The sequence below is a fragment of the Coloeus monedula genome (assembly GCF_965178545.1).
Source record: "Coloeus monedula genome assembly, chromosome: 13".
In the NCBI taxonomy this organism is placed as follows: domain Eukaryota; kingdom Metazoa; phylum Chordata; class Aves; order Passeriformes; family Corvidae; genus Coloeus; species Coloeus monedula.
Window position 1 is genome coordinate 14,151,135 of NC_138793.1, and position 24,664 is coordinate 14,175,798.

A 24,664-nucleotide genomic window follows, 5' to 3' on the forward strand; every position below is an offset into this window, starting at 1 on the left:
ATGGAACCCTTGGGCCACAACCACAGACTTCTGAGAACCTCAATCAGAGCAGCTCCTCTATTATTTATGCCGTGGTGGTGCTCCGAGACCCACTGGAGCCAAGAGAACTTCACACCAGACATCTGCACAGAGCCAACATCCGCCTGGCACAACACCCAGGGATGAGGTGGGGAACTGTCTGCTCATCCATGTGATCCACTGCCTGCCAGGTCAGGCACCTGGTTTGACTTTGGGGTCACTGCCTGTTGATTCTTGGCCCCTGTTACTCCATCTAGAGCCTTTCCTGCAGCTGTAGCAGGAAGTTTTCTGGCTGGGCACCAGCCATGAAGCTCTGAGCACTGGAGAGGCTCTGCAGCTGCTCGTCCTGCCAGCCTTTGGGTGCCTGGGCTCCCACCAGCACTGCTCCAGCCAAAAACCTTTGGGTTTTTTTCTCCTTCCTCCAAGAGGGGACTGGTAACAGATTTCTGACACACAAAGCAGTGCTGTGCTTGGGCAGGGTCTAACAGCAGGTTTTCCTGCCAAACAGGCTGTTGTCTCCTTGTCGTTTCATTTTTTGCCTCCTCCCTTCCAAGATGCTGCTCTCCCCAGAGAGGAACCTCCCCCTGCTCTTCCATGCTGATCCCTTCTGAAATCCCCTGCCAGCTCTGATCCCCAAGACCTGCAGCCTGCCTCCAGCCCCATGGGAAGGACGCAGCCCTTGAGGCAGGAATGTCTGTGAAGAATCACAGAATCCTGGAATGTTTCGTGTTGGAAGGGACCTTTAAAGATCATCCACTTCCAAACCCCCTACCATGGGCAGGGACACCTGCCACCAGACCAGGTTGCTTAGACCCCCATCCTTGAACACTTCCAGGGATGAGGCAGCCACCACTCACCCTGGTCCCGCAGCCTGGCTGCTCCCTCCTGAGAGGCCTCACCCCTCTGCAAGGATGGGTTCCCTTAGAGTTTTGTATCTCCTGTTAGTGGCTTCTTCACAGCCTCTCCTGTGGAAGCTGCTAAAGGCAGGCTGGGACCAGCGGGGCAATGCTGGGTGCCCATAGGTGGAGGATCCTCTCTGCCTGGAGATGCAGAGATGCTCCAGAGCTGGCTCCAGCATGAGTATAAACCCTGCTTGGAGCAGGAACTTCAGAGTTCCCTTTGCATCCCACACCTGCCTGTGGTGCTGCCAGCTGACTCCAGAGTCTCACTGGGGTGCAGCAAGCTGCAATTCCTTGTGGAATGATGGGAATGGCTGGAAGCACCTCCAACATTGCCCAGCACCACAAAGCTGCCTGGGGCAATTGCTGCACATCCAGAGCATGGGGAAATTTGGGGAACCCAGGCCTTCCTGCTGTGCCAGGCCATAGGAAGCCAGGAGAGCAGGACCCCTCACCTGCCATCAAATGGATGGGGTGAAGCGGGAAACCTGGGTTTCCTCTAAGCTTCATCCCTGCCCTGCGCGGCAGTGAGCCCGAGCCTCAGCGGCCATGCCAGGCCAGAGCTCAAGGTTGTCCCAGCAGAGGTTGTAATGGGAGGATGTTCGGTTAAAGCTGCTTAAAAAAGAAATCCAACTTTCCCATATGCCTCTCTGGAGAATAAAACAGCCCCAAAGCTGAGCACAGATGCGGTGCCAGGCGGGGGGCTGAACACAGCTCCCACAGCAGAGGTGACTCCAGCTCAGCTGTTCCCACTGCCTCCGATCAGCGGAGATTGAGGTTGTCTTTTGGTGTTTCCTTATGGAAAGCTGGACATTTGGCTCAGCAGAAATCCCCATGCAAGCTCGGACAGTGGCCAGCCCTGTGACATAGTGTCCTCCAGGCTATGCCTGTCTTCCAATGTTCCCACTCCTCCTGGGGTGCCAGCGAAGCTGGAGGTGGCGAAGCTGGTTCCTGGTTGGGGATGCCAGACTGGGACAGTGGCACTGGGGGCTGTGGAAGGGCAAGGAGCCATCCCCCCTCTGCTGGCGGCCTCCACACCAGTCCGTCCAGTTAGAGAAACCCAAGTGCATCCCCACAGATGAGGAGTCATTCCCCAGCTGGCACCTTCACCAGGAGGAAATTCCCTGGGCAAAGGAATGGAGGATTCAGCCATTGCATGGCAGAGGTGTCAGGTGGCATGGTGGGAGGTTGGCCCTCATGTCACTGTGCCACGTGTGCTGTTTCACTCACACAGCCACCTAGAATAGTGTCACCATCTGGTTCTAGCTGCCCGGGGACACCAGGGCCTCCCTGGCCCCTTCTGCGATTACAAAAAGTGAATTCAAGCATCAACTCAGCTGGACTCAGCTGGCCTTTATCCCTTTTTTTTTTCTTTTTTTAATAATTCAGGTTTGTCTCTTAGAGAAGAGAGGGAGATAATGTCTGCAGAGCGTTTAATCTTCTGCCCAAAGAATAGCAGAGAGCAAATTAGGATCTACTCCAATTAATTTGCCTTGATGGGCAAAATCTGGAGAGCAGCCATATCTGGGAATTAAGAACAAAAGCAGGGAGTGTAAAGTAGGTCACCGGAGTTTCATAACCGGAGTGAGGGGCTTTCACAGCACAAGGGGTGTTCCAAAGGCTCCCAGTGCTGGGGTCCACCAGTCTCATTCCCCACCATCCACTTGTTTTAGCCTGGGCAGCTGCTTTAAGATGCTGTCAGTGTGCAGAGAGCCAGCTGTTTGTTCTGGGGACAGGAACAAGGATGTTGTCCCTTCCCACGACAGGACACAGCTGCTGGACTGTCCCAAACCCTTGGACCCAATGGAAAGACAGACACCAGCTCATTGTCCCAATTTTGGAGCACCAGAGAGCTTTCCTGGGGTCAGCATGCCCACCCTTGCTGTCACACTGCTGCCCTCAGCCCTGCAGGCATGTCCGTGCAGGAGGACTGGGGGTGACAGGTGGCACTGGGGTTTGGGCAGTGCTTTGCCGTGGACTCTTGCACATGCAGTGTCACCGAGCAGTGGTGACCCACAGATCCACCCTTTTCCAGCGCCCCAAATCCCAGCCCCGGCTTCCCAGAGCCCTTCCCGCGGTGACATGGTGACACCTTCCAGCTGCAGGACCCACGTGGAAGCACAGCCAAGGGTGTGATTTACGTGTGGTGAGACGTGCTGGCGCTCAGGACACGCGGTGACGTGCGCCAAGGGTCTGTGACATGTACGGTGACATCTTCCAGGACATGGGACCTCTGTGGTGCGTCTTTCCGCGCACAGGGTGAAACACGCGGCGTGTTTGGTGGGTGTGGGCTTTGATTCCGGCTGGACTGAAGCAGCACAGTTTGTTGTCTGCAGGTGTCACCATGGTGGTGGCAGCCTGTCACAGCAGCACGCTGGTGACGCTCCATGTCCCCGGCCACCTCCCCCTGCCCCGCTGAAGGACGCCGAGAGCCCCCCGGCAGCGATGCCACCGCTCCCACCCCCACGGAGGTGCCGGCGAGCGCTGCGCGGTGCGTGGCCGGCGCCCGGCTGGCGTTTATCCTCTTAGCCACCCTGCCGGGATCCGGCACTAATTCACCCTTAAACACAGGATTGTCAGGAACTGGGAAGGAAAGAATCGGCGGATTATCCCCCCGCCGCTGGCGTTAAACACGGGGAGCGGCAGCTGCTGGATGAGGAGAGCTGGGGTGGCGTCTTGCCCCGTGTCCCATGGGGCACCTGCCCCGGGATCAGCATCTTCCTCCAGCAAGGGCAGCCTCAACCCCAGATGTTTTGTGTACCCCCAGCCAGCTCCAGGCTGGTTAGTGAAATAAATAATGGGAAATAAATACAGTGCCCGCCACAGAGCTGAGAAATCAGCAGCAACCGCTCCACCCCATGGGATGAACCAACAATCCTGTTAGTGTTTCCCAGACCCAGAGCCTGGCAGAGGACTGGGACAGCCAGGGTGACATCCCAGAGGTCACCAATCACATGTTTAACTTACCAGACCTCGAAGGAAGAGATTTCATGATGAAACAAGCAATAATTTTCCCTGGCTCAATGAGGACAGTGATTACTGAGCTCCTTGCTCACACACTGAAGGCTTTCAGCCACCGGACAGTGTGCAAAGGCTTCCCCGGGCCAAAACCATTTCCCCAGCTGCTGGAATGTTTTTGGGACAGCCTTGAAGTCTCCCCAGAAATCACAGAAACAGCAGCAACTCACTACCCACGGCACGTAGGAGCTCATTGCTCCTGCTCTCCACTGAGCCTGGAACAATCCACAGTGTGGTGGCACTTGTGTTGGCCAGGGGATTTTGTTGCCTTTCCCAAGTGGGATGGTTTCCCACATGCCAGCCAGATTTACCCACCACTGCTGCCGGGACCTGGGGGCCACACCAGCGAGGAGCCTGTGGTCTGTGCCACAGCTGGGGTGGCCCATTTGCAATTCCAGTGGCCCTTTAGGTGGCAGGTGGGGAGCGATGGCTGTACCCAGGAGAGTGAGCTGCCTCGCCAGCCCAGGCCTAGGGGAGTTAGTTTGCACAGTGGGTTTTAGTAGCTGGGAAAAAAATATCCCAAATTTTCAGCATAACAGCGATGGGGATGGGAATTACAGCATCTTCCACTGATAGACACAAATTCAGCTGAATTAAACACCCCCAAATCATCTAGGTTTAACTTCAACAAGTTCCATGTGGACCTGGATAGAGAGAGTTTCAGTTCCCTGTTTTTTTCACCTTCATCACCTTGGTTAAAAAAACCCAAACCTCTCTTCCCTGCAAACCATAGTTTTCTTCATGACCACGAATACGGCCAGAATAAAAGGGGTGGAAAACAGAAATTGTCACTGGAGTTACCCATCAGTGTGGATACAATATTGCTGCTAGCAAGAATTTTTCTTGCTTCTTTCCAGTCCTGTGAGATATTTTTCTCTCTCACGGAAGATATTAGCAGAGTTCTATAAGCTATGATCACCTGCGACCTTGCAAAGCTTTGTTTATGGTACAGTAGAAAAATATGTTGACAGTGGATGTTTTAGGATTTTAGCCAATCACCCCAAGGGATGGCTGATCCTTGGAACAATTAGACTATGAAGAAAAAAGTCTATAAAAGAGTTTGTCAAATAATTAAATAAATCAATCTTGCTGCACAATTCCTGCCTGTTGGATCTCTCTTCTCCTCCCTACCACTGCGGGATACTGTAATACATCAGAGCACAAGCTATTGGCTGCCAAAAGGACAAAGAAATCTGCAACCTGCGTTTTCCTAAGGTACCCTTTAAAACGAATAAAACATTTGACCCACCAGGGAATATCTGCTATGCCCAGCCCTGAAAAGCAGCTGTCAGGGAGCACCAAGGCAATGGGAATCGCCTGTTCCTGGGGCTGTCCATGGTCTATGGACTGCGTGGCATGGCCATGGGCAATACACTGGGGGAATGGAGTCACTGACCCTCCTTGGGGACTGGTGCTGGGAGCATCTCCTCTCCAGCCCCCAGTGCAAACACGGAGCTTGGGAAGGGGCTCGAGGGGCATCCCATGGCAGAGAGACAGGAGAAATGTAAAAGTGTCTTTTAATATAAATATAAATCCATCTGAAGTGCTGCAGGAGAGGACCTTGCCCCGTGAGAGATGCCCGGGAGGGAGGTGGACGTGGCGGGGACCGGCCAGCACCCGGGGGGACCGACCCGGCATCACCTGGGTACCCCGCGGGCGAGCAGGGCTAGAGCCGGGGCAGCAGCAGCGGCAGGGCCAGCAGGGCCAGCAGACGGGGGTGCAGGGGGGTGGCCGAGCCCCGCAGCGTGGCCTGGTTGGTCTCAGCGGCCGGCGAGCTCTGGGCGCTGGCCAGGCGGCCCCGGGCGCTGCACAGCTCCTGCAGATTCCCCTGGAACTGGATCTTGCGGGACTCCTGGCGCAGCGACTCCCAGATGGTGGCCGCTTCCACGGGGCATCTCGACAGCACCTCGCTGGCGCAGGTGTGGAAGTCATCCCAGGACCTGGGGAGGAGGGCGGGAGTCGGGGGGGATGCTGGTGGCAGGTCACCCCGCCGTCCCAGCGGCTCCCACAGGGACACTCACTTGCAGATGGTGTCCAGCTCCTGCTCCTCCTCGCCGCCCTCCTCCTGCTGCTGCTGCCGGACGCTCTGGGCCATGCTGTCCCCTAGGCTGATGAGGCAGCCGGCGAAGCCCTTGTAGATGGTGTCGCACTGTCCCGCCATGCTGACGGGCTCCTGGCTCGTGGCTGCGGGGCACAGAGAGGAGAGACTGAGCTGAGCCCCCGCCGACCCCCCGACACCCCCCGCCTGCCCGGCTCAGGGGAGTGTGGCCTGAGAGTGTCACCGGGCTCTGAAATGTGGCGAGGGGCTTCCACATCCCCCCTGGCCGCCGGCATCCCCTCCCTGTGCACTCGTAGTGACTCTTCGCTCCTGGCCCGGGAGGCCGACGCGATGTGACGACCCCGCAGCGATGCTGCCATTCGCCGCAGGGCTCCTGCCGGCCGCGTCACCTCGGGCCTCCCGGTCTCTCCCCGGAGCCATCTGTCCCGGCCTTTATCCCCTGACAGCAAAGATTAATTTGTGACTACAACAGAAAAAAAAAAAACAAACCAAAAGCTCATCAAGCTGGAGTCCCTGCTCTGACTGCAGTGGGAGAGAGGGGGGAAAGGGGAGAGGAAAGGGAAAAGGGGAAAGAGAAGGGGAAAGTGGGAGAGGAAGAGAAAGGGGAAGGGAAACGGGAGAAGGAGGAGAGGTGGCACGAGGAAGGGGAAGAGGAAAGGGAAAAGAAAGTGGAAACGGAGAGGGAAGAGGAAAGGTGGGTAGAGGAAGGGGGAAGGGAAAGAGGAAGGGGAAAGGTGAACAGGAAAGGGGAAAGGATAAAGAAGAAAGGGGAAGGGAAAACAGGAAGGGGAAGTGGGGGAGGGAAAGGGGAAGACAAAGGAAAAGGCACAAATGCAACTCTGGCTGCTTCATTCTGAGAAGCCCCAGTTCCCTGCTCTGCTCCACAAACGATTCACCGCTGTCACTGGCCAAACCCTGTTGCCTGCCACGGGACAATGGGTGACAAGGTGTGTTCATGAGGACTGCAAGCACATCCACGAGCCATGAGAAGCCCAAAAGGAGCTGGTGTATGACTGGGTCACAGGGAAAACCTGCATGGTCCTCAGCTCTGCCCCAGGGGTCGTGCATGCCAGAAGATGTGGGCTCCCCGTGCCAATTCACAAGTTACAAGAGTTTTGGAAGTGCCATGGGTGTGCACCAGCGAGGTTTCTAATCGAGGACAGCCCTGAGGGGCACCCCTGTGGGAAGGTGACCCTAGAAGCAGCTGAAAGTTTCCCGGTGACTGCCGAGGCAGCCAGGATATCTCGAGGGAGCCCTGTGCCTCGCTGCTGGCATCCCATGCCTGCACCCCCGGAACAGGGTCCTGAGCAAAGTGGCTGTGGTCGAGACTAACACCAGGGCGAGCCCGACACGATCACAGGGCGCATTAGGAGTTTGTGGTGAGAATCCCCTGAGCACAGCACCGCGGAAAGGCTCGGATTGATGTCGGACACGTGGGTCAGAAACATCCCAGGTATCAATAGAGAGAGTGGGATCCATTGCTCCTCTTTTGACCCAGCCAGGCAACAAGCGTGTCTCCCACCAGCCCAGGGACACAGCGGCTGGCAGGACCAGATGATGCCTCCCCTCAGCCGGCTGGTCCCTGCTGCAGGCTGAGGTTTCACCTCCTGGGCTCCTCTAATGCCCGGCACAAGCCCTCCCCTCCGCTCAGCTCCCTCGGCATGAGGCTGGGCAGGGCGAGCAAAGAAGGAGAAAGCAGGAGGGCAAATCACCTCCGCTGCTCTGCTGCGAAACCGTGGGGAAAAACCTGCCCCCGGCTCCGTCAGGGAGGAAACCCAAGGGAAACGCACGGAGGAAGTTTCCCAGGGCGCTGCAGAGCATCCCTGTCTCCCAAGCGAGTGCCGACGCAGCCATTCTACTCCTGGGGAAGGGTCGGAGTCACCCACCCTCTGAGCCTAAAATCCAGCAGAGGTTTGGTGGTCCCTGTCCTCCACTGTCCGTGCAGCCGGAGCAGGTTAACCCCAGGCTCCCCATCTCTCTGCAGAGCAGAGATGCCACTGGGTACCGCTGTGCTCCGCATCCTCCCTCGGCTCACGGAGGAGCGGGAGTGTGGAGGGGACACGCTGGTGCCCGTGAGGTGCAGAACCTGCTGGATAACAGTTCCCCAGCGATCAGGGTGCCCTCCGCCCCGGTGAGGTGCAGCAGGGAAAGCCAGCAGGTGCGTGGAGAGCCAGAGCTTGGGAACTGTCCCCTCCTGAGCAGAGAGACCCCGGACAGCTCTGTGAAGCCGTGTTTCTCCTTGCCGGGCATCTCAGGACACGGGACAAGGGTGGATGGATCGCTGAGCCGTGGGGCCACCGGGCACCCCGCTCCCCGCAGCTACAGAGGGTGCGCGACGCGGCCGGGGGTCCCGCTCCCACCGCCAGCCCCCCAGCCCCGGCGGGGAGAGCCCAGCGGAGTCGGCCCCGCAGCCCGACTCGGAGCGGCCCCGCGGCACTCACCGAGGTGCAGGAGCAGCGGGCACACGACGCCCAGCAGCCGCCAGCAGCCGCCGCCCATGGTGCGGACCCCGCGCCGCCGCCGCCGTGTGCTCCGCGCCCGCCGCCGCCGGCAGCCCCGGCCCTGCCGCCCGCCCCCGGCCCCGCCCCAGGACCGGCCCCCGGCACGCCCTGCCGGCCCCACCGAGGGGCGGAGGAGCCCCCGGGGCTGGACCCCAGCCCGTGCAGTTCACAGAATCACAGAATGGTTTGGGTTGGACGGGACGTAAAGACCATTTCGTTCCAACCCGTCAGGGACTCCTTCCACTAAGACCAGGTTGCTCCAAGCCCTGCACAACCTGGTCTTGCGAACACTTCCAGGGACGGGGCATCCACAGCTTCTCTGGGCAACCCGTGCCTCACAGGGAAGAACTTCTTCCTAATATCAAATCTAACCCTGCCCTGTGTCAATGGGAAGCCATTTGCCCTTGTCCTGTCACTCCATGCCCATGTCCAAAGTCGCTCTTCAGCTGTCTTGGAGCTCCTTTATGTATTGGGAAGGTGCTCTATAGTATTCCCAGAGCCTACTCTTCTCCAGGAGGGAGGATCAGCTGGAGACATTTTTGCTGTGAAAAGGGGAATTAATGTCCCCTTCCCACAGCCAGCAGCCCACCATCACCTCCTGGCTCTCCCAGGAAGCAGAGACCACTATGCCCTGCTGGACTCACGCAGGAAGGCTTGAGCAGAGACTCAAGAAAAAATCTGGGAAGAGATAGGGCATCCTGGCCCCCCTCAGGCTCCAGCCTGGAGATGGTTTGATACCCTCAAAGGCCCCTCAGTCTTCCCTCCATCACACAACAGAAGAAGGTTTCCACCTTTTTTTTTCTCAAAAAGTTTTTTATTGAATTGTTCTTAATGTTATTTCCAAAAAAACCCAAAAAACAAAAAACAAACAACAAAACCCCCCAAAATTTAGATAAAAAGAAAAACCTTGGTGTAAAATCAAAACTAATGTCTGAAACATGGACATGCTCTGATGCACAACAGAACCAGTGGCCCCCCCGGGGCTCTTGCAGTTTGCTGCTGCCTCAGCACCCTGACCCAGAGCCCCTCCCTGGGGCACTCCAGGGGCATCACCCCCTGCCCAAACCTGCCTCACTGGGCCAGGTGGGCAGGGCACCCCACTGTGGATCTGGAATTAACGAACCTCAGAGTAACTAACTAATTAACGAATTTTAACTAACCCCTCTCGCTCAGCTGAGCTCCTCCCTGTGCCTATCCCAGGGAGGAGGAGTTTGAGCCCTTCACTAAGGTGTGGGTACAGGTTTCTGGTCAGCGAGGAGCACGTGGCCCTGGCAGCCCCCGTGCTCGGGCTCAGCGCACACCTCCCTTCTCCCTTGCTGATGGCAGCAGATCCAAACCTTTAAAGGGGTAAGAAATCCATCGGCTTCTGCTGCATGAGACATGGACTGCCAGCCAGCCTTGGGGACGGATGGGCAGGTGAAGAAGAGATTTAACTCTCAAAAAAGAGGCTATTTAGGAAAAATAAGCCAAGTGAATGTTCAGTGACTATCTGGAACTATACACAGATGGCGTTTGCCTTAGAGACATCACACACGTGTTGATAGCTTTTCTGGCAAGAGCTCTGAACACCAGCCAGACATCGTTAGTAACTACGGATCTGCTGGGTGGGCCTCGGTGGAGCAGCCCACCAGGCAGCCAGGTCCTCCTAGGTCATGCCAGGGGTGACCAGGCCCTGGAGCATGATCATGAGGCGACGTGCAGGTTTGCTCAGTGGGTTGTGGGGTTCCACCTGGAGGAACTGGAAGAGCTTTTGCCGCACCTGGTTCATCACTGACCCCATGTGGTCTCGGGTGATGGGGTCGCTTTGGTCCAGGTGCATCACTGCATCCTCCAAGTAGCTGAAGGAGAGAGAGCAAGGTTAGGACCAAACTCAGCAAATGATCCCAATCTGATTCAGTTCATGTTAGCACTGAAGATGCACACCACCCAAACTCTGCAGTATGTTCAGCCGTCAGGAAATAAATGTTCCTGACTCACAGCAGAGTCCACCTATCCCTTCCTCAACATCTGAGGGCAGCCTACAGCTCCCAGCCTGCCCACCTGCCCCACAACCTGACTGCTGGAACCAAGGTAGGTGCAACAGTCAGTGAGAACTCCCCATGGTGCTGGAGGTGGCTCTCAGTAAATATTTTCTTAAATGCTTTTAGAGCAGCATTAGTCACTCATTAGACAGTAAAACTCATCAGCAGTGAGGCTCAGTTTGTGTAGGGTTACATCTAAGATCCATCCAAGAAGGGGTGGGAGAAGATCAAGACTTTCACCAACAAGACACTCTGAAGTTCAGATGAGCCATCAGCTTTCAAGCCACAGCCTGAGTAAGGCAATGTGGTCACTGTAGGTTTTCAATAACAACGCAGTTTAAACTTCACAGTAGCAGCTTTAACCTCAATTACCAGCTTGTCTGTAACTTAAAGCTCTTTTCAGTTTTTCTAGCTTGCTTTATTCCTATGAAGTTGAGTTAAAAAATTCGATTTAAGTAGTTTTTCTCCACAAGCCATAGTCAAAACCTGTAGGTACCTTAACAATTTAGCTTTTAAGGGCAGATAGCAGGGCTTTGACTCACACACTAAAAATGCTCATGGCAAGTATCAGCACAGTCACTATTTTGTCACACAAGCTTTGCTTGGAACATCCACCAGAAATTATTCCAGTAGCTCCTGCTGCAACCTCCCACTGAGCCTTTCTGACAGTCACGACAAGAAACTGTCGACACAAAGTCCAGTGTTGGGTTAAGAGTTGAGGACAGAGCAAACTTACCCTGGATATTATACTATCCAGGGAACATGGCACTATCCCTCCTTTTGCCTCTACATGGAAATCGTTCCTTGGGGAATGGAGATCACTGCACAGGCTGTAAATATTTACAGGCTACAGTTCCAGAGGTACCAGCACCTACTGCTGGGTACTCCTTCCACTACTACCCCAGGGCAGCAAAGCTTTCCATGGCAATGCTGACATACTTTTCTGAGTTACCACTGGCTGTAAACATGCCAGTAACAGGCTACAGAAGCTCCAACTTTCATCGAAGCACCACCTTTCACTTGCAGGCAGTGAATTTAAAGTCAGTGCCAAGAACAGGACCCTGTTCTCTGGTCATACTCACTTCAGCTTCAGTTCCGTACGAGTGCCCAGATCTGAGGAGAGCTGCTGGATGAGGGAGAGCAGCACAGGCTGGGACAGTGGGCACGGATGCTGTCCAAATACTTGCTGAGTATCCACAGTCTCACAGACATACAGAACCAGGTTGAGATCAGCTGCTGTTAGAGCCTGCAAGGAAGACACAGCTAGAAATGCACAGGGAACAACAGGCGGGTGAGGGACACGGGACAGAGTGACCGCCCTGAGATGCTCAATGGCTTGACAGCCTCCTCTGGGAGCAAAACTCTCTGCACCTCTGCTGTACAGGCCAGCAGGGCCATCTTTAGGCTCTTGCTCTATGCTCTGAGGACACCTGTGTCTGCGCCAGACAGAGGGGAGCAGGTTACTGTCAGCAGCATGGGGCAGGACCAGCAGTGCTATCATTCCCAGAAGGGTTTGTCTGCAGCAGCTCAAAGGGATCTGCTTACATGTTCAAAGTCAAAGACAAGGTCAGGCCCCAGCTGGTAGATCTGCCTGGAGAGGCTTATGAAGCTGTTGCTCTTCAGAGGTGCGCCACATGTCACCACTGATGGCAAAACATGCTGGTTTACTGGAGCACTGACACTGTCCTGACAGGGCATGGGCAGGGATGAAGGAAAAATGGAACCTGCATGGCTCTGGCTTCACCTGCATGAGAGGAACTGCACACCTCAAGCACTCCACTGCCACAGGTCTTTCAGTCAACTCCTGTGTAAGCCATTGTGAGATTATGTGCCCACCCCAAGGAGTCCTTTTTCCTTCTTGGTCCCCAACAAGCAGTGGATGACTACCAGGAAAACTAGGTACCTGCTGGAAAGCTTGATTGAGGTGTCCCTGCTGGAGCAGCTGAAGGATGTGAGTCTGCTGGGACTGGAAATCCATGTGAGTAGAGGGGATGGGTGTCCCGGCTGCCGAGCGCATTGCCTGGACAATGCTCGAGGTGACAGCTGCTTGCTGCTCCTTCATAGCCAGGCTCACTTCTCCTTTAATGACTCTCTGCACCTGGGCCAAAATAGACTCCTGCATGCTGAGAAAAACAAAACAGAACCCATGGGCACCTCTGAGAATGAAGAGCTGAGGGATAACACTGCACAAAGCTTATACCAGCGAGAAAGCACAGGCTGGTTTGCTTATTGTAGTGTGGCTCCCAAAGGGTTCATACAAATAGATCTGAGGCACAGGCAACTCTGTGGCCAACACCACACTGTCCCAGGGTGCACTTGGAAGATGCTGAAATTCTGTGCAGGAAAGTGACATTTCAGGGAACTAAGTCTCTCATTAAACAACGTTTTAAATCTTTAATGTCTCTGGCTTACAAGCAAAGCAACTCAGCTGTGGGGTTATCTCCAAATGGGGCCAGCTTCCTATATGAGATCTGTTAGATGCAGTTCCTAGTGTGCAGATTACACCTTTAGAATGAGAACACACTTGTACTGCGCCTGTGACTTCTCCACAGAAGAGCAGTTCACAGTGCAGACTCTGCTGCTCTGTGTGACACCTTTTCCCTCAAGGGCTGGATTCTTCCCTCTTACAAAGGGTACAAAGTACCAAACTTGCTCTACCGCAGGTAGAAAAGCAGGACTTCCCTGGGAACAAGCACAGCCCATGCAACAAGACCAGGATTTAGTCTGGTGGCCTTTCTGGCAACTCTGGCCTGCACTGAAGACCCCAGTGTGCTCTGACATACGTTCTAGTGGCTTAAAATAGACAGGGTTGTTCTGCCCCGCAGGTGACCACCAACCAATCCCAATGTCTGGCAATCGGCCACTGCCTCATGGCATGAATGTGCTGGAGGCACTGCTGGGATCCCATCCTGAAACCAGGAGGGCAAAGCATGAACTGCTGCAGAGCAGCTGGGGGGAGAGAGAGTAGCCCGTAGAAACTCTATGCCTGAGGACATGGAGTAGAGAAAAGCCTTCAAAAGACTCCTCTGAAATGATCTTCAGGAAGCGTTCACATTTGAGTGTGCTTAGGGGGTGCCTTAGATCCTTCTGTTCTCCATTGTGCACATGGGACCAGGGGAAAGGCAGGCCCTGAGCTTCCCAGTACAGCTGGGAAACCTTCTGTGGGCAACATTCACCAGCCCATGTGCTTTGCCATATGTGCAGGGCCAACAAGCAGCCCAACAGCACTCCTGGCTTGTTTCCACAACTAAGCAGGGAGAGGTGCTTGTGACATGCATGTACCTCTCAGTGATACCTCTTTCCACAAGCCCAGCTGCCAACTTACTTGCCCACGATGATGTGCAGCTGGTGCTGCACCTCAGCATGGACACTGGCTGCGATGGTGGATGCCAGCTGCTCCGTGGTGCTCTGGAAGGTGCTGATGAGCTGCCGAAGCTGGTTCAGCAGTGGGTCCCGCACCTCCTGCTCTCGTACCTTCTTGTTCTTCAAGTGAGCCTCCAGCTGCTGGATATCTGCAACAAGCAGAGAGGGAGATGTTTGTGCCATCTGTACCTGTGGAGATGATCAGGGCAGAAATCCAACTGCCAGGCTCTACATATTCTCCAGCAGAAGCAATTGCTGAGCCTGTGTATGAACACAGGAGAGAGTAGAAGCACAAGCTTTGTTTGGGCTGCATTATATTAAACTAGAAACCCAGCTTCCAGTCTACCCATCACACAGGATCACACAGCATAGCAACAAACCCACCAGTTCTCCTACAACAGACTTCTACAGGCACTCCTTGTTCAGGGGAGGTGAAGGCAGGAGTGAGGGTATTTTATTTCATACATAGTGTGAACTGCGATCTGCATTAGTTCAATGCTAATGAAGAAAGGGGGAACATTTCTGACAAAAAAGAAATCATGTCTGCGAAGATTTAAAATCTGTATTTTAAAATATCTTATGAAGTGGCCTGATCAAAAGGGAGAAGAATGTAAGATCTTGTTTTTGTGGCAGACTTGTGAGGAAGAGGAAGGGTGCAAAATAAACAGCAGTTGGAGACACCCTGCAGATCTATGGCCAACAGAAGTCACTGTGGTAGCACTGGCCACATTCAGCCCTCTCAGAAACCAGTTCTGCAGAGTAATATCTGTCCAGCCCCCCCCCCACTCCAAGCCTGAGAACAGGAATGATCTTCCCAAGTGCATCAGTGTACATTTTTCCTCACTCAAGAATATACTCTCTTTCAGCCTGAATATGTCCACACTATTCAGCCACTATTGAATCTCTGGTCATCCTGGCACCCTTCTCTAAACTTTCTCCAATCCATTACACCTCTGAGAGAAGGGCCTAGCTGCAGGACTGCTACACTCTCCATTCATCATGTTCCTGACACCAGGACGGGATAATCCTGCAGCTGGGCTTTCCTGCTCAATAGATAAAGTCACAGATTCCCAGAACACAGCTGAGTGTTTTGCTATGGGCTACAAAGACCAGAGATGAATCTCTGCTCTTAAAGCACCACCCACAAAACCCAACCCACTTCTGCTTCCCAAGTATGAAACAAAACACACAGATGGGCTAAAAGGTTAAACACTCACCAGTGAAACTCTGAAAGGCAAAAACGTAAGGCCAACGCACTGTCAGCCACTAATGCAAATAGTGCAGAGAGGAGCTAAAGAAGAAAACCTACTCACATTCCTGTGTGCCCTGCTTGAAGGTGTCATTGATTTGCTGGAACATGGACTGGCAGCTCTTCTCGAAGGCTGGCAGCACGACGCTCTGGAAGGCCTCCCTGTAGGCTGACTGGATGGGTCCCTGCAGAGTGTCAGCTGTGGCCCTCACAACACTGTCTGTAAGGTTCTTACAAGCACACACAGAAGATTCCAGAAAGTTATTGACAGCCTGCTCCAGGACTAAGGATGTAGGCAAATACCAGGTCCCTGCAACACATCCACACCAGGTAAAGACAGCCCAGTGTCTGCAAGGGTGCTCCCTCAGCTCTTTCCACTGGCCAGGCTGCACCATGACTCCAGCAGGCAGAACCTCTGCTTGCTCAGGGGCTGCCCAAAACCAGCACCACTTCTCTGTACTCCTGCTGTAGAGCAAAGGAAGGTGGAACAGCTCCTTTCCCCTCCTCCTCCTTCCCAAAAAACCGTAATTCCCTGCCAAGGTAAGTAAGCAGTTCGTGCTCCCTAAATAATGTAGATAGGGAGAATAGAATGGAGCCAGTCAAATGTTCACCACTTGACTGATTGAGTTGGCCCCAGAAGTCACTGCTGTGGTGAGAATCTCTACTCTAGTAGAAAACGAACAACTTGGTAAATGAAAGGAGTGCCAATGAGGCAAAGTGGGCAGGGGAGCATACAAAGAGCTTGTCCTCCTAATGAGACTATAAAAGAGCTTTGACTACTGGCAGCTAAACTGGCATTACCTAGGGACAGAGGTGAGGGGAAAAGGTGTAAGAAGTTGCTACCCAGGCAGGCGACAACTCAGTGTCCCCAGGAAAAGCTACTCTAGTTCTCCTTACCTTTGATTTCACTAGCTTGGTGATATTCTCTTTCAGTGTCCCCTCAACAGCAGTGAGCTTGGCAGCAATCGTACTACTGAGCTGGCTGAGGGTAGGGTCCATGCTCTTGGAAATGCCTAGGCATAACAAAAACAGGACAAAATTGCAGCTTTAAGCCTAAAGTCACACTTCAGAGCCCAAAAAAGAAAATGCAATCAAATGATTCTTGGATATGACACAGCAAGGGACCATGATCACAAACTCTGCTTGGGGAGCTAAGGCTGGACATTTGGAGAAAGTTTTTGCTAGGAAGGTGGTACAGCTCTGGAAGTCACCACAAGTTGTGGAACCTCCAGCATTGAAGGTTTTTAAGAATTGTTGTGACAAAGTCAGAGCTGACCTGATCTAGAATTGCAGGTAGCCCTGCCTTAGGCAGCTACTGGCTGCAGGCTTTCCCACCAGCAGTTCTTGGAACATTTCCTTACATGCATGGTGCCAGCGCATTGAGAAAGGGCTAAGACAAGTTCAAGCTTGCTCCAATCAAGTCTCAGCATTTCCAAACTCATCAGCCTCTTTCACCTTCCTCCACTGAACAGACTCCAAAGGCTTTAGAGATTATAATGGAAGGTCAGACCACACTCTCTAGAAAGGCACTCCCTCTGGGAGCCTCATACCGCTTCTAAACCACAGCCCCTCTTCTCAGATTACAGTGGGGCCCACAGCAGTCTGTTGTGCAGAGCCTGGTGTTCACACAAGCTAACTCCTGCTTCATACAGTGCCAGCACTTTTGCAGTGTGCTTTCCATCCCTATGGAGCTACGTGTAGGGATCCACCTCCCCTACTTAGGCAGCCACACTCACACTGGGGCACTGTCTTCTTCATCTCCTCCCGAATGGTCCTCTCCAGACGGTTACACACAGCTGTGGACAGGGACTGGGAGAGCTGCTGGGACAGGTGCTCCTGGAGCTGCCCATTGCGCTGCTGCCCTTCTGTCAGCACCCGGTCCAGTCTTCTCTCTAATGAGAACTCGTGTTAAGGAGCACAAACAACAGATTTCCTGCCTACCCACAACACTCCTGTACATGAAGATGGACAGTAGCCTCACCTCCAGAGGCTCGGTGACAGCAAATGTGCAGCTCTGGTGAAAGAGGGATCTCGTAACATTACTGCTGTGTTCCTGAAACAGGGTGCTCTTAAACAATTGATCAGGGTGAGAGAAGAGCTTTGGAAGGCAGGATAGGAAAGTCAAACAGCTAAAAGAAGTTGGACAGTACTGTTTCCTACATATTGTGGTTAACCTGGCTGCCCCATACGCAGCTCAGCCTCAGCCAACCACTAACCCACTCCTCTGCAGGCAATGGGGGACAGAACAGGCAGGGAGAAAGTGAGAAAGCTCACAGGTTGAGGTGAAGACAGTTTAAGGGCTAAAGCAAAAGCTGCACATGCCAATCAAACAAAGTAAGGAATTCATTTACTACTTCCCATCGGCGAGCAGGTGTTCAGCCATTCCCAGGAAAACAGGGCTCCCTCATGCCTAATGGTGGCTGGGGAAGACAAACACCATCACTCTAAGTGTCCCCTCTTCCTCCTCCTCTCTCCCAGCCTTTACAGCTGAGCACAATGTCATACAGTGTGGGGCATCCCTTTGGTCACTGGGGGTCAGCTGTCCTGGCTCTGTCTCCTCCCAACTTTTGCCGACCCCCAGCCTCTGCCTGGTGGAGCATCATGAGAAACAGAGAAGGCCTTGACAGGAATTAGAAACAGCAAAAACATCAGTGTGTTATCAGCATTGTTTTAGTCACAAATCCAAAACAAAACACACATGAGTTGCTGTGAAGAAAATTAACTCCATCTGAGCCAAAACCAGAACACCAGAAACCATCAAGTCCATTATCCATAAACAGCAAGCTGGTAAAAATGTTTCCATAGGATGGAATTAGTGGACATAAGTGATACAGTGCATAGGAGCAAACCCAGGCGTCAGGCTACTCATACCTCACGAAGCAGGCAAGCTCTCTGAAGGAGCCAACATACAAACACATCTTAAACAAACAAACACCAAACTCAGACAAAACAAACAAAGAAATGACAATTCAGCTGCTGACAAAATTCAGTCCATGCATAAAGCTGTGCAGAAAGGAAAAATTATTCTAGTATTACAAAGCCGCTCTGGACACTGAAATTCAGTAGAAAGGTATCTAAACTATCTGTGAATATCAGACTGATGGCCAAAAAAGGAAAATCCAAGACTAATTAATAGAGAAAACTGTTGTCATGGAAGTTAAGAGTGGTTTCAGACATGAGATAGGCTGGAGCTGCTCATTTTGAGGAACATAACCAAATTCAGTGCAGCAAATGTACACAGGAACCAACGACTCACAATACAATACCAACAACTGGATACAAGGTTTGAAAGCACCAAAGAAAATACTTCTCAGACAACACATAAGGGACCTGTAGACCACCATATGAATAAATGTGGACAAACAAGATAATTCTGTATCCAGCTATGCAGTATGGCAGCCAAATGCTATTTCTGGTGCAAGTACTGACTTGCCTTAAGGAGGAAAGGATCATCCCATAATTACTCTTGTGCAACTGGCCACTGTCTGAGGTGGGATAATGTATCAAGTGCACCTCTGGTCTACACCAGCACTGCAGCACTTATGCCTTAATGGGTAACTAAGATTTAGTGGCATTGAGAAAGAAGTGTCAGTTCTTCTCTGTTCTATTTCTGAGTTTCTTACCCTTAGAAAGGGCCTGAGAGGAACTAAAATAGTTATACTGTAGCCAGGCAATTGCACTGCACCTACGGCCCCACGCTCCCAAGATCCCTGACCCTTCTGAGCCTTCCTCGTGCCTCTAGTCTGCCTTGCAACCTTCCACTCAACATCTGCATACAAGGATACGCTCCTGCTCCTGTTGAGAGTCAATCACTCTCTCCATGTGGCCCATGAGGGAGCTCTGGATGGCATCGAGGTGATCTGTGAGTCTCTGCAGCAGCTCCATTTGGTTCTGCCGCAGCTCGGAGAGCTCCCGCTGTTGGCTCCTCAGGATGCACATCAGCTCATCCTGGAACTCTGGTGTCACCTACATGTGGAGAGAACAAGCATAAATTTCTAACAGGACTGGAGGTCAGCTGAGCTTTCTGCTCGGCATTGAGTCAATCCCTGTGCCTGGAAGTGAAGCGTAACACACAATGCAGAAAACAGGACCGGCTTAATGCCTGTTCCCAAGAACTACTGTGCCAAGGAATAAACTGATAAAGCAAGGTTCCTGCATGGAATGAATAAATGCTTGCTTAGAATATCAACTGTTTAGATTCAAGACCTCCTTCAAAGCAGATTTTATTCACTTTTGGCCAGGTACTGAGAGTAATGCACGAATGTAAACACTCAAACACTCATGAAAGAGCTGTGCAATCAGTACAGTAAGGAGATTTCTTAGAGCACTTTTTCAGCTCTTTTGTTTATTTATGAAGAACCAAACAACTGGAGAAGTATAAATCTATAGTGTGTTGTCTCATCACCTCCTCAAAACAGTTAAAGGAGTGTGAGGACCCACCTTTAAGGGGAAGGAACAAGGAGACACACACATCAAGGCCAGTCCCCCTGCAACCCCTTCTTTGCTGGGAACAGCTTATCTTGCTGCAGGCACAAGCAAATATGAGAAGGAAATCATCAGTCTGGAGACCACAGAGCAGCTCCTTCTCTGCTGCGTGTCAGCACAGAGCAATGTCAAGCCCAAGTGCAGCTCCATGTCAACCTGCTTGGGCATGGCCCATGATACTTCAAGGAACTGGGATGAACTTTCTCTTAGGTCTTTCCTAGTAAGATATGAAGTGTCATGAAGAGCAACTCTGACTTACCTGGTTGTTAGATGATCTTGGTGACTGGTTCACATCCCTGGAAATAAACAGAGAAAGAGTAGTAACCCAGTTATGTCAATTAACTCCTCTTATTATCCAAGTCTTCTGCCAAAACAGATCACACATTTTATGGTTGCTTTGGATTTTACACTCCAGCTCATACTTCTGTTTTGCCTTATATAACATGGAGAACGATGGGAAGGTGATGAAATCCCAGTCCTTATTATGACTCCATCATCTGCACTATTCGCAGACTCTGAAGTTCCTTACAGACTGGTCCCTTTGCAGAGAGGAGACCTGAACCAAGTGGTAATGAGGACTGTTACAAAGTGCACTGCACACTGATTTTTCAGTTTTGTCCAAATTCAAAGCCAGGGAAGACTTTGCCAAACAGCTTTTGAACATCTCCTGTTATTTTACCAAAGGAAAAACAAGTATTCATTTGTTAAAATTTAGAATGAATGAGCACAAATTATCTGGTGTGATTCCAGCTCTCAAGGTGAAGAAACTAGTGATGCACTGCACCTTACAGAGCAGAATAAAGAAAAACACTGAACACATGGCTCCCAGGAGACCCTTTGTGACTGAACTGATCCCCTAATATTGCATGTCTCCATCAAAGTCAAAGATCTATGAAGAAAAGCAAACATTTTTAGTTCTCAGACAGTACCCACTCATCAACTTTAAAAGGACTGAGGCAGAAAAAGTGAAAGCCATTTCAGAAACCAAGAGCTTCAGGGTGCCACTTGGCAGGACCACAGCCAGAATTAAATGCCGTAGCCCGTCTTTGTTATGATCTGCAGAGCTTGAGATCCAAATCATGCAGCTATGGGAACACAAGAAGAGGAGGGAGCCCCGTGCAGAAGCTGTGCTGCTCTCCTCACACTGATGCAGACAGATTGGTCTAATGTGCCATGGGCAGACCCTTCCAGTCACCAATTTTCATTCACAGGATATTGATATAGGCACATTTAGAAACACACAAAAGCAGCAAGCAGGTAATAAATGATAGATGTTGCTGCACAAGGGCACTGTGCCACTGTTCAGAAGCCAATTAGAAATGGAGGCCATTGTGATAACTCACAGCATCACAGTTCCAATGAAGCCTTCATTGAAACCAGTGAAAGGACCCAGTGTCCCCTCACAATGTGCAATTTACCTCCCACACATTCTTCTCAAGCCCAGGCTATATTTTGGGTTTTGAGTCCCAGCTGGAGATAGTGCAGAACTATTCCCATGCCCAAGTGACAGTCAGTGTTTGAGTAACCAACAATGCTCTCTGTGGGGTTCCTGCCCTTTGCAAATGGGGTGAGGGTTGGGAGCCCTTGGCTGCTGCCTCAGACCCCAATGGCTACGAGAGGCTGTGGCCCTGCCCAGCTGGTCCCAGAGTCCCCTGGGTCCTGGCAAGCCCAGCGTACCCGTCATCCTTCTTGCCCTTCCGTTTTAGCTTTGGGGAAGCCCGGGGGGATGCCTTGACTTTCCAGTCCTTCACAGGCAGCCTCTGCGCAGATGCTTTGGCACCAAATCCACCTGATGTAGAAGCCAAGCTTGCAACTTCATCATCATGGTCACTGTGAAGGAATAGCAGGGGAGAGGACATCACTCACAGTACTGGACTGTGTCAGCCTTCATGGAGGGGAGGGATTCACACAGCTCTTCATCCACACACAGCCAGAGTCAGCTACAGACACCCTCACCTTAACCTTTCACAGTCACCTCTACAGAGCTCAGAACAGGCTGCTCTGCTTTGATCCAGGTCTGCTCAGGCTGAGCCCGAGTGCTGTGCAGCAAGGCTTGGAGGGTCCCTGCATTAGGGGCAGCCAGGGCCCAGGCAGTGTGGCTGAACGATGCCTCTTTAGCTGCAAACACTGGCATATGAGTCCCAGCATGACCTAGCAGGGAACCCAAGCACAGCACATCCTTACAGCTTTACACACAGCAAGCACTGGACACAGAAAACATTGCAAGAACAGAGGAGGATCAGGTGAGCCTAAGACACCTGTGATCCTCAGTACCTTGGAGACTTTCATCTGCTGACCAGCTTCCAATACAGGCTGCACATTTCAGTCTGAATTTACATGTGGATTGTGGACAACCCTCAGCTATCAAACAGGACTGAGCTTGTCAGGCACACAGAATGTGTCCACAGAACTTTAGGGGGACTCATAAGGGAGGAAAGATGTCAGAAGCAAGAAACTTACTCCTGAGGTACCCTTGCTACCTTATATAAGGCACAATACTTGGAAACTGGTCCCTTAACAGGTTTTTACTGGTAATTAAATCAAGCTTGGTCCCTGCTTTTAGAAGCAGCACAATCAAACCTTTCCCTACAGGGAATAAACTGGAGAGTGCCCAGAGGCCAATCTTCAGATGAGCTGAAGTCATCAGAACATTAGGGAAGCTGGGCTGCAAACACACATTAAGTCAGGAGACAAAGCAGAGACATTCATCCCACACTTGAAGGCTGGCTGGGGACAGAGGCACGAATGCAGCCTGAGTCCATGCAGGGGTAGAGAGGGGGCTGAGCACTCTGGTACCTTTGTTCTGCACTGGCATCCTGGCTGTCATGCTGCAGCAGGTGGTAGCTGTGTCGATGGTAGGACGAGCTCTTGTGCTTTTCTTCAACCTCATCCCTTGGGCTAGAGAGGGGAAAAAAGTAAATACCGTCAGGAAAGCCTCTTTCAGCTTGGACACTCTCTCCATGTCTCACGAGAGATCCTGATAGAAAGTCTATAACAAAAATCAACCCCACACTGATCCCACAGATCCAGGAAGAGGCAGGTGTTGTGTAGAGGCACTAAAGGCTTGACTTGTCCAGAAGGAAGAAGCAGCTCAGCTATGATAGAAGCACTAACCAAGAACTATCTCCCAAAAGCCATTCATACAAGAGAGAGGTAAGTCACTACTCAAACCTGGCAGCACAGCATACTTCAATGAATAGCATCATCTTGGGTTTGTTTCTCCTCGTTTAATACTGATCACTGGAGCAAAAATCATCATTGTTTCTTAGTTCCTTAAAGTGTCTGAGGAAGTGTGTGAATGTGATGGGCCAGCTCTAACAGACAGAATTTTAACAGTGGATCTAGTCGGAGTGTCATGATTTTGAAAGCAAACTGCACGTGCTTCTAGGCTCCAAATTACATCTGCCTGAATGCAGCTTGCAGGAAGAACTTTAAACAGAAGTGAGCACTTGTGAAATCTCTCACAGTCAGACAGCTGATCTGATATTCTGATATAATATGTCCTGAAGAATTCAAAGACAGAGTGGGATTGAGGGGAGTTGCAAACTCCTATAAAAGTACTTTCTCAAGTTCATATTATAAGTAAAATAAAAAATATTGCATAGAAACACAGTCTTAATGCCCTCTCAAGAGCCATCAGATGGGACTGTTTCCTGGAACAACGTCCTCAGCTGTGGAGGCACAAGGTGAGGCCTTTCTTTGCAATTCTGATGAGGGAACAGTCCAGATTACCTGAGGGACAACACAGACCCTCTCAGCCTTCTAGTCCTGCTGAAAAGGAAGGTGTTTGCAGGTTCTCATGGTGCATGTAGCCCCAGCCTAAGCAGACTCTGGAGATGCCAGATGCATCTCGCTGTTCTCATCCCACTACAAGACAGGGATGCTAATTCTGTGATGAAATCCAGCACTGGTCCAGCATAACAGATTACTCCTTCTAAGCAGCCTAAGTGATGGTGCACCATTCTTCATTCCTGCTCCACTGCCATTTATTTTCTGACTGCTAAAGTACTTTATTTATTTATAACACTAGCTGCATAGAGCCAATCCTAGAAGAGAGATGTACAATTAACCTATAACCAAACCTGTCAGTTATGTGCTAATTGATTCAACAAAAGCCTTCAGGAATGCATCACCTGGGGCAGAATTTAGCTTGTACTGGCTTGATTTCCAGAGCACACACACAAAAAAAAGGTAGCTCAAGTCTCCAGGTGAACATGAAGGCCAATAAAGTAGACTTTTCACCTTCTTAACAGAGATCATTTATGCTGCAAAGGGTATCAGAGAGCAAAAATTGTTAGAGGTGGCCTAGGAAGTTCAGGACACAGCCTACAGACCAAGCACACAGGAAGACTGACTCATCAGATCCTTTAAGGGACAGAGGGATGGAGAACTGCTCTGGATTAATCACAATGTAAGAGCTTTTCACCAAGCTGCCCATTTGGCAAGTGCAAACAAACTGCCCAGTGCCAGACAAACCCATGTGATTACCTGTCTGCCATGCTGTTCCTGGTTTCCCGGGTTATGTCAGGAGCTGCTGGCCATGGCTGACTCACAACACTGTCAGAAGATGCATTTTCCTGAGTTAAAGCAGTCTCCAGTAATGATGGAGCATTCAGTCTGTCCACCTCCACTGGAGGCATGTCCAAAGAGTGGTGGCTGTGCTCGGAGTTGTGGCGGTTCCTGGGAGACAGCAAATGCAGGGCTGAGGCTGCTGAGGCCATACTGTCTGCATGGTGACTGGGCTCCAGCACCTCCCCAGGGAGCCCGGACGGAGCCGCCGCAAAGCTGCGCTGCAGGGTCTCGGAAGCAATCTCTGGGATATCCTGGGACATGGCTGTGGAAGCAGAGGAAATGACGTCTGGGGAGCGCTCACGGGTGGGAGAAGCCTGGGGCACCACTAAGGGCTCCACTTCCTGCAGTTCCAGTGCTAGAGAGGAGTTTCCTGGTGTGACCTGAAAACAAAAATCAAACAAGAGCCTTTAGGGTAATGTGGAGACACCCCAAGAACCCCTGGTGCCTTAGACCAAACTGCCTCTGGAAACAGCCTGCTG

At 51.8% G+C, this 24,664-nt stretch overlaps 2 protein-coding genes across 2 annotated transcripts in view; both read right to left on the bottom strand.

The window, feature by feature from the left end:
• Nucleotides 1-5,601: 5,601 nt before the first annotated feature.
• Nucleotides 5,602-8,493, bottom strand: NRN1L (neuritin 1 like; the record flags this gene model as incomplete). The annotated part of the gene is made up of 3 exons (XM_082290165.1): nt 5,602-5,875; nt 5,957-6,119; nt 8,436-8,493. The coding sequence occupies 3 exons, from the start codon at nt 8,491-8,493 to the stop codon at nt 5,602-5,604; spliced, it is 495 nt and encodes a 164-aa protein (XP_082146291.1).
• An 857-nt stretch (nt 8,494-9,350) lies between these two features.
• Nucleotides 9,351-24,664, bottom strand: part of EDC4 (enhancer of mRNA decapping 4) — a 33,626-nt gene continuing 18,312 nt past the window's right edge. Inside the window, exons 18-29 of the mRNA XM_082290281.1 lie at nt 24,102-24,565; nt 22,410-22,511; nt 21,291-21,443; nt 19,873-19,909; nt 18,914-19,094; nt 16,865-17,020; nt 16,026-16,141; nt 15,193-15,358; nt 13,842-14,028; nt 12,420-12,639; nt 11,599-11,762; nt 9,351-10,333 (exon numbers count right to left, since the gene is read on the bottom strand). Of these exons, the coding sequence (XP_082146407.1) occupies nt 10,141-10,333; nt 11,599-11,762; nt 12,420-12,639; nt 13,842-14,028; nt 15,193-15,358; nt 16,026-16,141; nt 16,865-17,020; nt 18,914-19,094; nt 19,873-19,909; nt 21,291-21,443; nt 22,410-22,511; nt 24,102-24,565 (2,139 nt within the window). The 3' untranslated portion in view covers nt 9,351-10,140. The remainder of the gene's footprint in view (nt 10,334-11,598; nt 11,763-12,419; nt 12,640-13,841; nt 14,029-15,192; nt 15,359-16,025; nt 16,142-16,864; nt 17,021-18,913; nt 19,095-19,872; nt 19,910-21,290; nt 21,444-22,409; nt 22,512-24,101; nt 24,566-24,664) is intronic.